Here is a 14,870-nt window from a genome sequence, read left to right as displayed (position 1 = left end):
TGAGGCCCTGGGTTCAATTCCTCAGCACCACATAAGCAAAAAGAAAAAAGCCAGAAGTGGCACTGTGGCTCAAGTGGTAGAGTGCTAGCCTTGAGCTGATGAGCTGAGAGACAGCGCATAGGCCCAGAGTTCAGGCCCCAGGACCGGACCCCCCCCACACACACACACAAAAAAAAAAGTCTCACAGACGTTCATGCCCAGGCTAGCTTTGAACTGGGATCCTCAGATCTCAGCCTCTTGAGTAGCTAGGATTACAGGCGTGAGCCACCAGTGCCTGGCTCCTATTCTGTTTTCAGACAGTCTAACAATGTGCTGCAACCTGGCCTGGAATTCACTATTTGTAGCACAGGCTGAAACTCACCTTCCTGCCAGAGAGCTGGGATTACAAGCATGTACCATCATGTCCAACTTACACAGTTTCTAACCGAAAATATGATGCTCTGTGTTGATTCTGTCATCCACTCTAAAGGGATCATGACTTGTAGCTTGGGGAAAAAACAAGCTAAAAATTTCCTATGGCAATGTTAATGATTGGTCTTGGTGCCCGAAAGACCCTCTGAGGCCTGGAATGGATTGTGGCTACTCTCCTTCCCCATTCCTTGCCTTCTTCCCAGGCCAGGCCCATGTGGGAGCCGGCCATGCTCTGCCACTGAGGAGGGTGCCCTCTGTCTCCCAGAGACCAACTGGCTCTTTCCTTTTAGCACCAGACTGTTCTGCTATAAGTGTTTCTTTTTAATTCAGGACACATATGGTCCTCTGTTGTTTGCATGTACCACAGAGTCAACAGACCATCTTGTCTTTTAGTGTCTCCATAGCCAAACACAGCACCCCCACACAAGGCAAAACTTTAGTCCAGTTTCTCAGTTACCCCCCCAACCCCCACCTCTGTTCTTTAATGAATAGTTAGAAGAGGGCCACACATATTAGTCTCCATAAAAAGTATTTGGCTGACTTATGGCGCTTTAGAAATCCTGTTTGGTTAGAAGCTGCTTTCTTTTTAACATTAGAATTGTAATTATTATCTTTCCAATGAGACTGGAATGTCTGAATGGACAGATGATAAACAAGCGCAGCGAAGCTGACGCTTCCACCACATTACAAAAGGCACAAGTATTTTTGTCTAAATGTAGTAGAACTTTACCACAGAATTATGAGAGATTTTTTTCCAAGCAAAATTTGGAAGGGTCTGGAAACTTCTCTTGACAATGAGAATTGAAAAGCAGCAATTACAAATGGCTGCTAAAGAAATCTCCAGCAGCCAACAGTGTGCCATCAAAATCACTAGAGATAGATTAGAAAAAGTTGGACATTTAATGAGAATTGTTTACGCCAAGGCAAATCCAGGGATGATAAGCATCCATGAAATCAGCCTACAGCCAAGTAGGAAGGCAGAGCAATTAATAAGAAGCATCCTGAACTTCCTCTCATCTTGTTGTCATGCCATTGGCTTTGGGGCTTTTAATAATGAAAGCTTTCCCCCAATCCAGCTATCACTGGGTCAAACTCTGTGATCTCATATTCCTTTGGAAATGAGACATACAGTCAAAAGCTCATTGTGTGGTTTAGACATTTTTTTTTAGGGTTGGGGCAAAAAAAAAAAGGTAGAGGAAATAGATTCTAAAATCCTGAGCAATTGTGCTCAGTAACTTTGTATCTACGATAGTTATCCAGGGACAATCCTGACCTAATGCACACAAAGAAATGGGTTCTTAAACTCTGCTGCCCCTCTTTACCTTTTGGCTGGTGAGGGGGTATCCTGTGCTTGTGGTGGAAAAAAAATACTGAATCAAAATTGAATTACAGTAAGTTCTTCCTGATTTGTTTTTTAAGTTTCTGTAGGGCACTGGTGGCTGACACCTGTAATCCTAGCAACTCAGGAGGCTGAGATCTGAGGAGGATGGTTCAAAGCCCTCAGATAAAGGCAAGTGGTCAGATCTAAAAGAACTGGGTTTTACAAAAGTGATGTCCAAGCATGTGTTAGCACCGGCAGGGACACCCACGACCACTTATGTGCTCCAGTCCCACTGGAGCAGCACAGGCTGCCTGCGCCACCACTGAGAACCCTAGACCCTAGCTTCGGGCTGGGAATCTGGAGCTGCTGGCCCACAGTGAAGAATAAACAGCCACCTGTCCAGACTGCTGCTAACACAAGTCCCAGGGCACCCCAGGCCCCGCCTCCAGACATCTGGGCGGCCCAGACCCCGCCCTCCCTGTAGCGGAGAGGGCGTGGCCCCGCCGTGAGGTGGGCGGGGCCTGCGCGGGGCGGGGCGGAGCCTGCGCGGGCTTCTGGCCGGCCAGGGGCCTCAGGCGGAGTTTCCAGAAAAGTCCGTGGCGGAGTCCCTGGGGCGCCGCGGTGGCTGAGGTCCTCTCTCCTCACCTGAGCGGGGCTGGGCGAGGCCTGGGTATCCGCGGGCCTCGGATTCCACCCCAGGAACCGCGCTAGCCAGCCAGGTGCTGCCTCTGGGGACGCGGTTGCTTCCGCCTTCTCTCCGGCGGCCGGTGCGCTCTGGTTTTCAGTGTTGAGCTGGGCCGCCAGCTCGGCCCGTTTGCGGGCCGCTCGAAACTCAGCTAATCGCTGTTCCATGGCGCGCGCCTCCGCCCCGCGCCCTGGGCGCGCGCTCACACTCGCTCGCCCGCGCGCGCCCAACGCTCCTCCGCGCTCCCGCGACGCGGCTGGGACGCCCTGCGCCTGCGCGGTCCGCTCGCGGCTGCGCCTGCGCACTGGCATTCGGCGGGAGCCCTGGTTCCCGCGGGTTTGTGACGCTCCGAGGCCGCCCGGCTCGCGGGGCCGAAGCCGGCTCGGGCGCGGGCCTCGGGGAGGTCGCGTCCAGCATCCCGGAGCACCGAGCGGGAAGGCGGGGACGGGACTTGGAATGTGTGGCGCTGGACGCCGGTGCTCACGCCTGTAACCCCGGCTACTCGGAGGATCGCGGTTCCACACCAGCCCCGACAGGAAAGGCCCTGGAACGCAGACCCACCCAGCCTGAGCCTGGAGTGGAGCTGTGGCTCAGGTGGTGGAGCGCTGGCCTTGAGGGACAGCGCCCGGGCCCAGAGACCAAACCCGAAATGAATGATGGAACTGCCCGATCTAAATCATGCCAGCACTAATAGGGAGAAAGAAGACGCACAGTGCTCCTGGAGCCCTGGAATGTTGTTCTTCTGGGTGTGGTCATACGGATGCACATAATGCCATTACCCGGAAGACACGTGGGTCGTAAATTGCACCCCAGCGTTTTTAAGCTGTCTGGCGTAGCAGCCTTCCAGTATGGCCAGAACGATGAGGTATATGCACAGCCTGTGTGTGAGTCTCATGGACTTTAAACAATCAGAAATGGAGCTGTGGCTCAGGGCTAGTGCTCAGGCCCTGAGTTCAAGCCCCAATACCAGTGCTTAGAGAGTCTCATGGACTTTCCTGCCCGGGCTGAGATCCTGAGATCTCAGTCACCTAAGTAGCTAGGATTACAGGAGTGAGCCACTGCCCCCCCTCCCCCCACGGGCATGCAATTGAGAGAGTTTGAACAGGAGATAGATGGGTATATGGGTCACACTGGCTGCTGGAAGCAGGGCCCTGGGAGAGGGCAGGTGTAGAAGGAAAACCATTCGGGAGCAAATATGTAGAATAAGAGAGACTGTGGGAGTTTGGGCTGATGTAGAAGTGGTAAAAATTGGTGGGATTATAAAGTTTTGGAGATTTGAGCCAGTGTTATGTGGATGGGTTGGGTGTGGAGTTTGAGAAAAAGAGGAATCAATGCCTGTCGCCAGTGGCTCACGCCTGTAATCCTAGCAACTCAGGAAGCTGAGATCTGAGGATCGCGGTTCAAAGCCAGCCTGGGCAGGAAACTCCTTGAGACTCTTATCTCCAATAAACCACTAGAAAACTGGAAGTGGCGCTGTGGCTCAAGCAGTAGAGTGTTCTCCTTGAGCTGAAGAGCACAGGGACAGCGCCCAAGGCCAGAGTTCAAGCCCCATGACCGACCAAAAAAAAAAAGAGAAAAAGAGGAATCAGAATCTGGAAACACCTCACTTAGGGGTTGTGCATTTTAAGTTGCACCCCAATAAGAACAGTTGTTCCGATGGACTGAAGAAGTAGTTGACTTTATAAAAGGACTGGGAAGACAGGAATAAGACTAGAAAGTGAACCATCATTTCAAAGTGATTTTCCTTATAAAATTGAAAACAGAAGAAACTCTCTTATCATACCAGCTTCAAGTTTGCCTCTTTGGGGGTGGTGGGGGTGGTGATTCTCTCCTGAATCCCTGAAAGGCTGGATAAGGCTGGGTCTGATGGTGCAGCGCTTTTAGCAGGAGTGACTCCACTTCAGTTTGGCCAGTCCAGCCAGCTACGTGCAGAAGCTCAGTCCAAAATGATGGCTCCAAAAAATATCACTTAACAGCCTCTGGCTTATTCACTGATACCCTGGGCAAACAGGTGAATGCTGCTGGGGCCTTTGTCTTTTCAGGAGGACCACTCTGAGGAGAGGATCATGGAGTGAACAATGGGAGGAAGTTCTCTTTGGGACATGACAAGTGTTTGGGGTGCCTGTTGGCTATCCAAACATAAGCAGCTGGATAGTGAGGAGTGGAAGCCAGGACGGTGTAGTTTAAGCTATAAGGTGACCTGAGATCAACTGGAGGGTGTGCATAATAGGAAATTTTAACCAGAGACAGGTCGCAAGCCACAAAAGGATGGGGTTTCTACACCACATTGTCCTTCAGTGAGAAACCACCGGAAATGCTTCACCCCTGTTGGTATTGGGAGCAGATGTGCTTCTCTACGAGAAACTAGAGATCCTTGTCTCATCGTCTTTGCCACTTGATGATGAAGCCAAGACCTGAGAGCTGCGTTTACGCCCCCCCCCACCACCACCTAGCGGGCATATAGTATTAAGGCCTGGACTTTGTAGATGTTGAAATAGGGACTCTTCAAAGGGTTAAATAAGAAGGATTTGGTGAAAGAGTTGGTTATGAAGGTGAGGTGGGATGAAGAAAGCCAGCAAAGGAGGGTGCACAGGATGTCTTGCCAGGGTCTAGGGCTGGAGCACGAGGAAGTGTGGTTGTTAAAATGGAGGGAAGCCTGCAGGTCTAGGCAAAGCTAAAAGACAAGGAGCCTTTCACACGTCCTAGACAGGTAGAGAAGGCCACATAGGGGATCTGCAGGAAGCAATCAGATCTAAGCAAAAATGAATGTCATTCCTATCCTTCCTTGCTTAGGTAAGCTTATTTTCCCTGTGTTTTCTTATTCTGAATTCATTTTGTCTTGATACTTTGTAAGCCTGCTTAAATCCTTTGGAAGAGGTTGAAAGAATGGGGAAAAAAAGAGAAGAGCAATGATCATGAGGAACAACTCCTGCCAAACCAATTTAATTTCCTCTTCAGATAGGATTGTATGACCAGAAGGGTCCCCAAAAATGTACTTGATGTGAATTTAATGAACTTTGTTTCCTTGAGGGGATAGGGGATGGTGAACTTAATAACAGGAATCCAGTTGTTGAAGCTAGGACACTGACAAACATGAACTACAGTGATAACACAAATAAACTACAATGACAAAGCGTTATCTGGTCCCAAATGTGGAGAGTGCCAAGGCTGAGAATACCTCAGCTAAACCAGTGGAACTGCAGGTTTGCTTGAGGTCTGGGCCTGAAACCCATAGATGATCACTTTCATTCCATTCCAAGGCTAGGAATTGAGGAATAGATTCTACCTTTGGTTGGAGGAAATACAAAGAACTTATTTTCATTTATTTTATGTGTGTGTGTCAGTTCTAAGGCTTGAACTCAGGACCTAGGCATTGTCCCAGAGCTTTCTTTGCTCAAGAATAGCACTGTGCCACTTAAGCCACAGCTCTACTTCCAACTTTTTTTTTTTTTTTTTTGTCAGTAGTGGAGCTTGAACTCTGGGCCTGAGCGCTGTCTTTCAGCTCTTCAGCTCAAGGCTAGTGCTCTACCACTTGAGCCACAGCTCCAATTTTCTGAGTGATTTATTGGAGTTAAGAGTCTCATGGACTTTTTCTGCCTAGGTTGGCTTTGACCGTGGATCTTCAGATCTCAGCCTCCTGAGTAGTTAGGATTACAGGTGTGAACCACCAGCCCTCAGCCAACTTTTTTTTTTTTTTTTGGTGTAGTTAAGTGGAGATAAGACTCTGACAGACTTTTCTGCTCAAGTTGGCTTCAAACTGAGATCCTCAGATCTCAACTTTCTGAGCAGCTAGGATTACAGGAGTGAGCCACTGGCCCCCAGTGGATTCACCAACATCTCTTATCTGCCACAAGAGCAGACGGTGAGGATAGCTCAAGAAAGGTTGACGTTAGTTCGTGTAGAGCTGTCCTTAAGAAAGGATTGTTACTCTCCTGTGTCCTTGAGATTTTTTTTTTGTTTTGATCTTTTGCGGGTTCCACGTATCAAATTTAATTCTGAGCACAGGCTTTGTGTGACACGACACAGAAGATGAGGGCAGTGGCCTAGATGAGGACTTGAGGGTTTCTCAGTCTTGGCACTTGGGGCAGTTTGGCCCAGATACTTTCTGTTGCAGTGTCTGCCCTGTCCCTGTGGGGTTCTTACCAGTGGGCCCAGCCACTCCCCACTGCTTCCCAGAAGCACCGGAGCTGTGCTACCCAGCCCTGTCTGCAGACAGCGCCACTGCTCATGGTAACTTGCCCCCACGTTGAGAACTGCTAGTCTAAAGACCCTGTCACAGAAGGGTAGAGACAGGGGATAATGAGCCGGATGATAGTCATGGGGACAACATACTGGTTGGTTCTAGAACCATCAACTGGGGAGGGGACCATTTTGTGGGATCTAAACTGAGTTGGAAATTATGAGGGGTACAGATTTGGGATCTGAAACCAGAGCATTTCAGTGATTACAGCAACAGAAGGTGCTGCCTCTCAGAGCTGTGAATTTCCAGAATATTCTGGGAATGTTTGAGCAAAAGCTAGCTAACCCGTTACTTTGCTGGAATGTTGTAGGAGGGAACTGAAGAGAGATCTGGTTAGCCTAAAATGATTACCCAACCCTACCCACAAAAGGATGTGACGTGCCGATCCAAGTGTGGCAAACTGGGAGGAGAGGACGGAAGTCTCTGGAACAACAGCACCCCAGCTACACAAGAAGCAGACATCAGGAGGATTATGGTTTGAGGCAGCCTGAGGAAAAGCAAGACCTCTGTGTTAGCCAACAAGCCAGGTGGAGTGGTGCAGACTGTAATCCCCGCTGCACAGAGGATAGGGGTGGATGGATTTTGCTCTGAGGCAGACTTGGGCAAAAAGCCAGGAGATCCTCTCTGAAAACTCACCTAAAACAAACAGGGCTGGAGGTGTGGCTCAGGTGGTAGAGCGCTAGCCTGGCAAGTGCAAGACCCTGACTGAGCTCAAACCACACAACACAAAAAGGGGGAGGAAGAAGAAGAAGGAGGAGGAGAGGGAACATTCTGGAAGAAGGTACCAAGAATACAGCATCCAGCCAGGCACCAGTGGCTCATGCCTGTAATCTTAGCTACTCAGGAGGATGAGATCTGAGGATCAGGGTTCAAAGCCAGCCTGGGCAAGGAAAGTCCATGAGACTCTTATCTCCAGAAAACCAGAAGTGGTGCTGTGGCTCAAATGGTACAGTACTAGCCTTGAGCTGAAGAGCTGAAGGACAGCGCCCAGGTGCAGAGTTCAAGCCCCACGATTGAAGGGAGGCGGGGGGGGGGGAGGAGAATCCAGCATCCTGAGAGGAGGAAGGACTGCCTGGCACAGCCTGGGTTCTGTCCGTCACCCTGCCTGAGTTTTGTATGGCAAGGATGCCCAGGGCGTGCGAGCCAGCGTGGAGTACTCTGGGGGCTCCTCAGTGTCCAGGCAAAGCAGCATCCGCACAACTGAGCCTCCACACCCCTGATCAGCCTCCTGCGGTGTTGGGGAACTGGCTCACCGTGGAGCCCAGGCGCGTGTTGATGGTGGCCATCTGTCTGCGAGTAATAATGTTGCTTTGCCTGCCTTGTTATGCAATTGTTCTGTCTCGTCGGACTTAGTCCAAGAATGTAAGTGGTGGAGGGATGGCTGTGCAGCCGCAGGATCTGCTTTGAGCCCCTGCCAGAGTCAACAGCCCTCGCAGAAGCCCAGTGGCTGTGTTGGTGCAGAAGCTCCTGCCCGACTTAGGGACCCTGGCAGAAAGTGGCGCAAGGAGTCTGGGATGGTCAGCTGGTCTCTGGAGTGTCCCCCCGCAAGGATCAGTAAATTCACGGCATTCACATAAAATACTGGTGTCACTCACCCCCGGAGTCTCTCCTCCTGTGCACGCAGATGCAGGAGTGGCTTCCGCAGGTGCGTGAGGCAGAGTAGCAGTGTTAGGGGATCATCCCCCGCCCCCACATCCATCTATCCATATACATACATACACGCACACACACACACACACATACCGAAATGGACTGTGGGTGGACCAATACCAACCCTCACTGGCTCTTCCTGGGAAATGACTCTGGAATGTGTGCCATGGTCTCCCAGGGGAAGGCCTCAGCCAGACGAGCCTGGTTGCCCCCAGTATCACCCTCTCATGAACACACCCATTGCCTTCCATTTCCCTTCTGGTCTCATTCCCCACCCCCACCCCCACTTCCCTATTGGTGTTTCCTGGGACCTTTCCCCTCACAAAGAAATCTTTCACGTTTGACCTTGATCTCAGGATCTTCTGAGAAACTCCAAGCTGAGACTCCTGCAAGACCTAAGCAAGGCTCCTGGAGAAAAGTGACGGGGGGGGGGGGGGGGGGGTGATTGCATCATCAGTGGGCTAGCCATTGACAAACTCTCAGCTGAATGAACTATTCGCAGTTGCAGGCCCCTTTGGAGGAAGCAGGTCATCACGGACTTGTCCTTGTTGTTCCCAGTCCCTCCTTTCCTCTCTCTGTCTTTCCCCTTCCTGGTTGCCATAAAATGAGCACCATGTTTTTTGTTGTTGTTGTTGTTTGTTGGTTTGTTTTGTAGTCATGGGCCTGAACTCTGGGCCTGGGCACTGACCCTCAGCTCTTCAGCTCAGCCAACACTCTGCCACTTGAGCCACAGTACCACTTCTAGCTTTTTCTGCTTATGTGGTGCTAAGGAATCGAACCCAGGGCCTCATGCAGGCAAGGCAAGCGCTCTACCACTGAGCCACCTTCCCAGCCCAAGCACCATGTTTTTCCAAGATGATTCTCCCTTGCTGCTGGCAATGGAGCCCAAATGAACCACAGGCCAAAACAAATCTTTCTTCCCCAAGGTGTTTATCTCAGGTATTCTGCCACAGCAGGAGAAGGAAGATAGTTGGAGAGAGACAGAAAGCAGCTAAGAACCAGGAAGGGGAGGGGAAGAGCCTGTCAGGACCGCTTCTGGGAAGGTGACTAGCTCATTCTTTAGCTCTGGAGGTCACTCCTGTGTTCCTGTCCTCCAGGGACTTCAGAGACCAGACCATGCAGTCAGCAAATGTTGGTTTGAGTAGCTGCTATCTGCCTGCCAGATCTTTCAAAAAGATGTACGGTTGCAGTCCTCAGGATTCCAAGCTCAGGAACACACAATTACAACACAGAGGCCTGAGTCAGCGGAAGAAGGGTATTAACTCAGGCTAGGGAGTGTTATGACTTCTTCAGATTTAAATATGGAGAAACTGAGGCACAGAGGGAGCGAAATGGGAGTTCCGTAATTCCCTGGCATTGCTGTGGACAGTGAGTGGCTCTGGCAATCACCCAATCCCTTGTCCTCCAGTATTATCTCTGTGTTTGCATAGAAGGCATTGCTTCGTGGTCCCGCCCCATCTCACCTGCTCTCTGCTTCAGCCTTTGCCTGAGAACTTCTGTCATTGGTTAAGCTTTGCATTTCTTTTCCCCCACAGTCCTACTATCTGAAGCCTATGATGAACTACCTCGTTCATACTCCCGGAGCTCTCTTCTGCTTCCAAGATCTCAGGGGTAGCAGTTTTTCCATGCATTTGGCCTGCATCACGTCTCCATTCTGTTGTGCTTGGCTCTGTTGCTCAGAGAAATAACCTCCTGTGGTGGCTAAGCTGTTCAAACAGAGCCCGCAGCAGCACAGCACGGATGATCTGTATGTAAATCTGTACCCCAAAATTCTCTCTCTGAAACCATCAGAAAGCATTTGGAAAAGACTCTCTTTGCAAATTGACAGGGAACGCACAGAAAACGACCAGCATCATATACATTAGAGGAATCTGCTAGCAATTATGCACAGAAATAAAATTGGAGAGAGAGAAGGCAAGCTTTTGATCTTGAAAATCTGGGCACTGGCAAGTCAGTCATCACTACTCAAGAGGCTGAGCTCTGAGGATCGTGATTCAAAACTAGTCTGAACAGGAAAGTCCATGAGATCCTGAGCTTCAATTAACTCTCAAAAAGCTGGAAATGCAGCTGTGGCTCAAGTGGTAGAGCATCAGCCTTGAGTGAAAAAGCTAAGGGACACTGCCCAGACCCTTAGTTCAAAGCCCCAGTGTGAGGTTTATTTATGTACTTATAAATACATAAATAGTATAAAAAATCCTTGCAAGAAATAGGCTGTTTTGCTCAAATATATGCATGTGTACCCAGAGCAATGTATTTCCTGACTCTTGACAAAACTGGCCGCTCAGCCACTTTCATAGAAACCTCTTCAGCCCTTGCAGTTATTTCCAAACACTGACCAAGAGCCTTGCCTAAACACCAGGGTTTGGAGACCCAAACAGACGCATCTTTTATGTGTTAGCATTGGCTCTGCTGACATTCAGAGGCTGAGCTGGCTGCTTCTGCCTGGCTTGATAATGGGGTCCCCCACACCCCCCTCCTGATTCTCCTCTGTCACAGTAGTCACCTGCTTGGCTGTTAGTCATATCCATGTTCTGTACCTGGGGGAGTCATTACTGCAAGTCTGTTGCTTGCCAGGTGGATGAGATGGAGGGGAAGTGGAGTCGTCCCCGCCCCCATCCCACAAACAGACCTCCCTGTAACGTGTGAGATTCTTTTTCCTAGACTTATTTCCTATGGAAATGAGATTTTTTTTTTCCTATCTCTGAGTTCATTCTCAAAAAAAAAAAATCTTTATTTCACCTTGAGGATCATTGACTCATTCACCACAAACAACCAACACGTCCAGAGCTCCTAATAATAGCTGACCTTTGCCGAGTGACTCACGTGTTAGACTGGGAGTTCGTATGGACTTCATTTCTCAACAACACTTCAGGAGGGCACTGGGCACATAGTTTGGCCATCACACAGCGAGCAACTAGCAGGGCCAGGACTCTAGAGCCCCCAACCCACCATTCTGCTTCCTTCTATATGCAAATCACTGCCAAAGTTCCAAGGAGTCAAACAAATGGTATCATTAAACTCCACAACAACAATAACAACAACAACAACAAAGTACCTCAGAGGGGAGGTGAAACGTGAATGGGAAGTGACATATAATGCCATAAACGGCTTGAGGGACAGACAGGATTTAGGGATGTTGAGAAGAGGAAATCAACCAAGAGGCAGAGGGGTTTGAATAAACCTAAGGTTCATCTCTGACATTGTGCAGGACTGTCACAGGAAAGGTAGTCACTCCCTGTAGTAGTGTATTTGCTTTTCTGTAGAGAGCAGTTCAGGCTTTCAGTGACGTAGAGACTTGGGACTAGAACTCCTGCCTTCATACAGGTGGGGAGGGAGGAAATAAGGCTCTGGCCAAAAGAATAGTAATAGTAGTAGTAATGATGATGATGGTGATGGTGGTAGAACAAGATCCTAAGTCCCTCTGTGGCTCTCGAACCTCCAAGTCAGACTCAGCCACGGACCAGTCTTTGTAAAAATCCTCCCCATTGTTCTAATGAAGAACTGGCTATGGCCTCTGTGTTCCCCCCAGGAGACGTGTCCCCACCCTGCATTCATTCTAACTGCAGCTTCGCCCAGCAGCACCTCTTTTTCCATCTTTGAATGCATGGCAGGTAATTCTTGTCTCACATTGTGTGACTTCTAAGCCCCAGGTAATTGCTAAAGTCCAAATCACGTTGGACCTTCTACAAGCATGTTCAGCAATGAATCCATTCTCTTGAAGCTTAAACACCAAACTGAGCCATTCAAAGCATTGGCTTAAGCACAAAACCCTCCACTATGCACCTTGGGAAGAGGTTGGGAAATTATTAGACCTCAAGTGGATTCTGGATAGAAATAACTTCTTCAACTTGACCTTCCAGCCCCCATGGTTGTCATCTCACTGGTCTCTTAGGCAAGACATTCTGTCTTTAGAAAATTACCTGAGCAGGAACTCTGTTGTAATAGGGGAACTTTTATTTCACCCTTTCATGAAGAGTGAGTTTTGTCTACATCTACTATCAACCCCCATGAAAAGCTGAGGCCAATGGCACTGTTCATTCCACTTTATAGATGACAAATCTAAGGCCAAGAGGAGTGGAACTGGGTTTCAAATGTTCATCTATTTGAATTCAAATTCTGGGTTACTAAACAACTTCTCGTGTGCGTGTGTGTGTGTGTGTGTGTGTGTGTGTGTGTGTGTGTGGCAGGCAAAGGGAGAAGAAGGCAAGGTATAGAGAAGCAGCATTTCCTTGTCAGAACTTGCTGCCTCTTTTCCTTTTCTGTCCCTATTTTCCCTTTATATTCCTATGCCAAGAGCGGCCAATACAGGAAAAACCAAAGATACTTGGAGGGAAAGATCAGCAGAAAAAGTTGAGCCTGTTCTGCAGAAACTAGCTTCCTCTCTGCATCATTTCAGAGTCTCAGTGGACTCACAAATAGCATTCTTGGCTAATCATGTACGCATCCGACAGTTATGATCAACAATAAATGATTAACAGACTCATTTGGTTCCCTTGACCCCAATCCACCACATTTTTTGGAAGGCATTTTATTCAAGAGCGCACATGAATTCCTTTTTTTCTGTATTTCCATCCTTTGCTGATTCACTCTGCGTTGTGCCTGCATCCCTGTTCTAACTCGGCAGAGCTGAATGGGAGAGGTTTAGGTACATGAATATAGCCAGGAAGGTCTCATATCTGTCTCCTAAGCAGTAATGTCAGAACTTTTTGGTATCAGAGTTATTCTGTTTTATTTTTACCAGTCCTGGGGCTTGAACTCAGGGCCTAGGTACTGTCCCTGAGGCTCTTGTTTGCTCAAGGCTAGCACTGTGCCACTTGAGCCACAGCTCCACTTCCAGCTTTTTTTTTTTGAGTAGTTTATTGGAGATGAGAGTCTCACAGACTTTCCTACCCGAGCTTCAAACTGTGATCCTCAGATCTCAGCCTCCAGAGTAGGTAGGATTACAGGCTATGAGTCATGGGCACCTGTGTTCAGAGTTAATCTAAATTGGAGGCACTAGAAGAGGGACAGGGCAAGCACACTGGGTTCAAGGCTTTTCTCGGAGATTGAGTTCATCTCTTCGACTGCTATTATTTGCAGATGGAGGAGCAGTCTACTGGATTCCCTTGGTGCGAAGCAATTAGAAGTTCTCCCGTGGCAGGCTGGTACCTCCAGAGCTTTAATTGGCTCTAATGTAGAGTAGTTTAAAATAATTCACTCTTCCACAGACTAGTCTCTTGATTGAATTGTTTGGAAATGAACCATGGAGAGAAGGCTTCATGCTCAGCCCAAAGTGGGTTGCATATTTTTTCTAGAAACAAAGTTGATATAGGGACAGGGGTAGGAGAAGCCAGCTGTGCTTGAGTCCAGATCTGTTTCCTCTGGTCTGGACAGTGCACTCCTTTTCCTCTAACTGCAGCTGATGAGCCCAGGGTGCTGTGCATTGAGTCGTTGCCTTAGTGCACCATTCAGAAGACAGGCTGGTGAAGACATAATGGCAGGGCTGGGACTGTGGCTTAGTGGTAGAGTGCTTGCCTAGCATGCACGAAGCCCTGAGTTCAAATCCTCAGTACCACATAAACAGAAAAGGGCAAAAGTGGCACTGTGGTTCAAGTGGTAGAGTGTTAGCCTTGAGCAAAAGCAGCTCGGGGACAGTGCCCAGGCCTTTAGTTCAATCCCCAGGACTGGCAAAAATAAAAGACATAATGGCAGCTAAGTGCCAGTGTATGGAAAGCAGACACAGACTGAGCGCTTGCTCTGTTTCTTGTCTACAGATTGCACCAGCTGGACCCACTGCTGTCTAAGGGCCCTTGAACGGATGGAAGAAGATGTTTATTAAATCCATTTCATGATTCCACATGAACACCAGATAATTCTCTGCTGCAGGAGCTGTTAAATCTACGCTAAGATGTTTATAAGTATCCATGGTCTCTCCTTACAATGTGCCAGGAGCATCTGCCCCATGGCTGTGACAAATAAAGTTATTTGTAGATGTCAATAAAGGTCTGTTAGGAAGGAAAAAATTGCCCCAGGTTGAAAAACGTCTCCAATAGTCCCTTACTCTCTACCAGAGATGCAATCACTTACTCTTAAATATTTTCTGAGTACTTGCTTTTTCTTTCTTTTTTCTTTTTGGCCAGTCCTAGCGCTTTAATTCAGGGCCTGGGCACTATCCCTGAACTTCTTTTGCACAAGGATAGCACTCTGCCACTTGAGCCAAAGTGCCTCTTCTGGCTTTTTTTGTTTATGTGGTACTGAGGAATCAAACCCTGGGCTTCATGCATGCTATGCAAGCAATCTACCACTAAGCCACGTTCCTAGCCCCTTTCTGAGTACTTACTAAGCCTAAAGGTAACTGAGACTCAGTCCCTACATATAGTTATAATCTAGTGTGCCACATTTTAATGTCCAAGAGACATTGCAGAGGAAGGATGGTGGAAGGTAGAAGAAGCTCAGAAAACTCTCTGGAGCAGTTGATGATGAAGGGAAGCACAGAACATCCTTAGCTGGGCATTCCCAACCAAGGAGGAGGATGGGGTGAAAGAAAACAACAGCCCATTCCCTCAAAGCTCTTTGGACAGGTG

The 14,870-nt window shown here is 48.7% G+C and overlaps 1 protein-coding gene across 1 annotated transcript in view; it reads right to left on the bottom strand.

The window, feature by feature from the left end:
• Window positions 1-2,587, bottom strand: part of Saysd1 (SAYSVFN motif domain containing 1) — a 4,304-nt gene extending 1,717 nt beyond the window's left edge. Inside the window, exon 1 of the mRNA XM_013029610.1 lies at window positions 2,378-2,587. Within this exon, the coding sequence (XP_012885064.1) occupies window positions 2,378-2,584 (207 nt within the window). The 5' untranslated portion in view covers window positions 2,585-2,587. The remainder of the gene's footprint in view (window positions 1-2,377) is intronic.
• Between the last annotated feature and the right edge of the window lie 12,283 nt (window positions 2,588-14,870).

This window comes from Dipodomys ordii, unplaced genomic scaffold (genome assembly GCF_000151885.1).
Source record: "Dipodomys ordii isolate 6190 unplaced genomic scaffold, Dord_2.0 Scaffold120, whole genome shotgun sequence".
Classification (NCBI taxonomy): domain Eukaryota; kingdom Metazoa; phylum Chordata; class Mammalia; order Rodentia; family Heteromyidae; genus Dipodomys; species Dipodomys ordii.
Note: the sequence above shows the minus strand (reverse complement) of the source record. Positions and strands in the feature narration are given on the sequence as shown.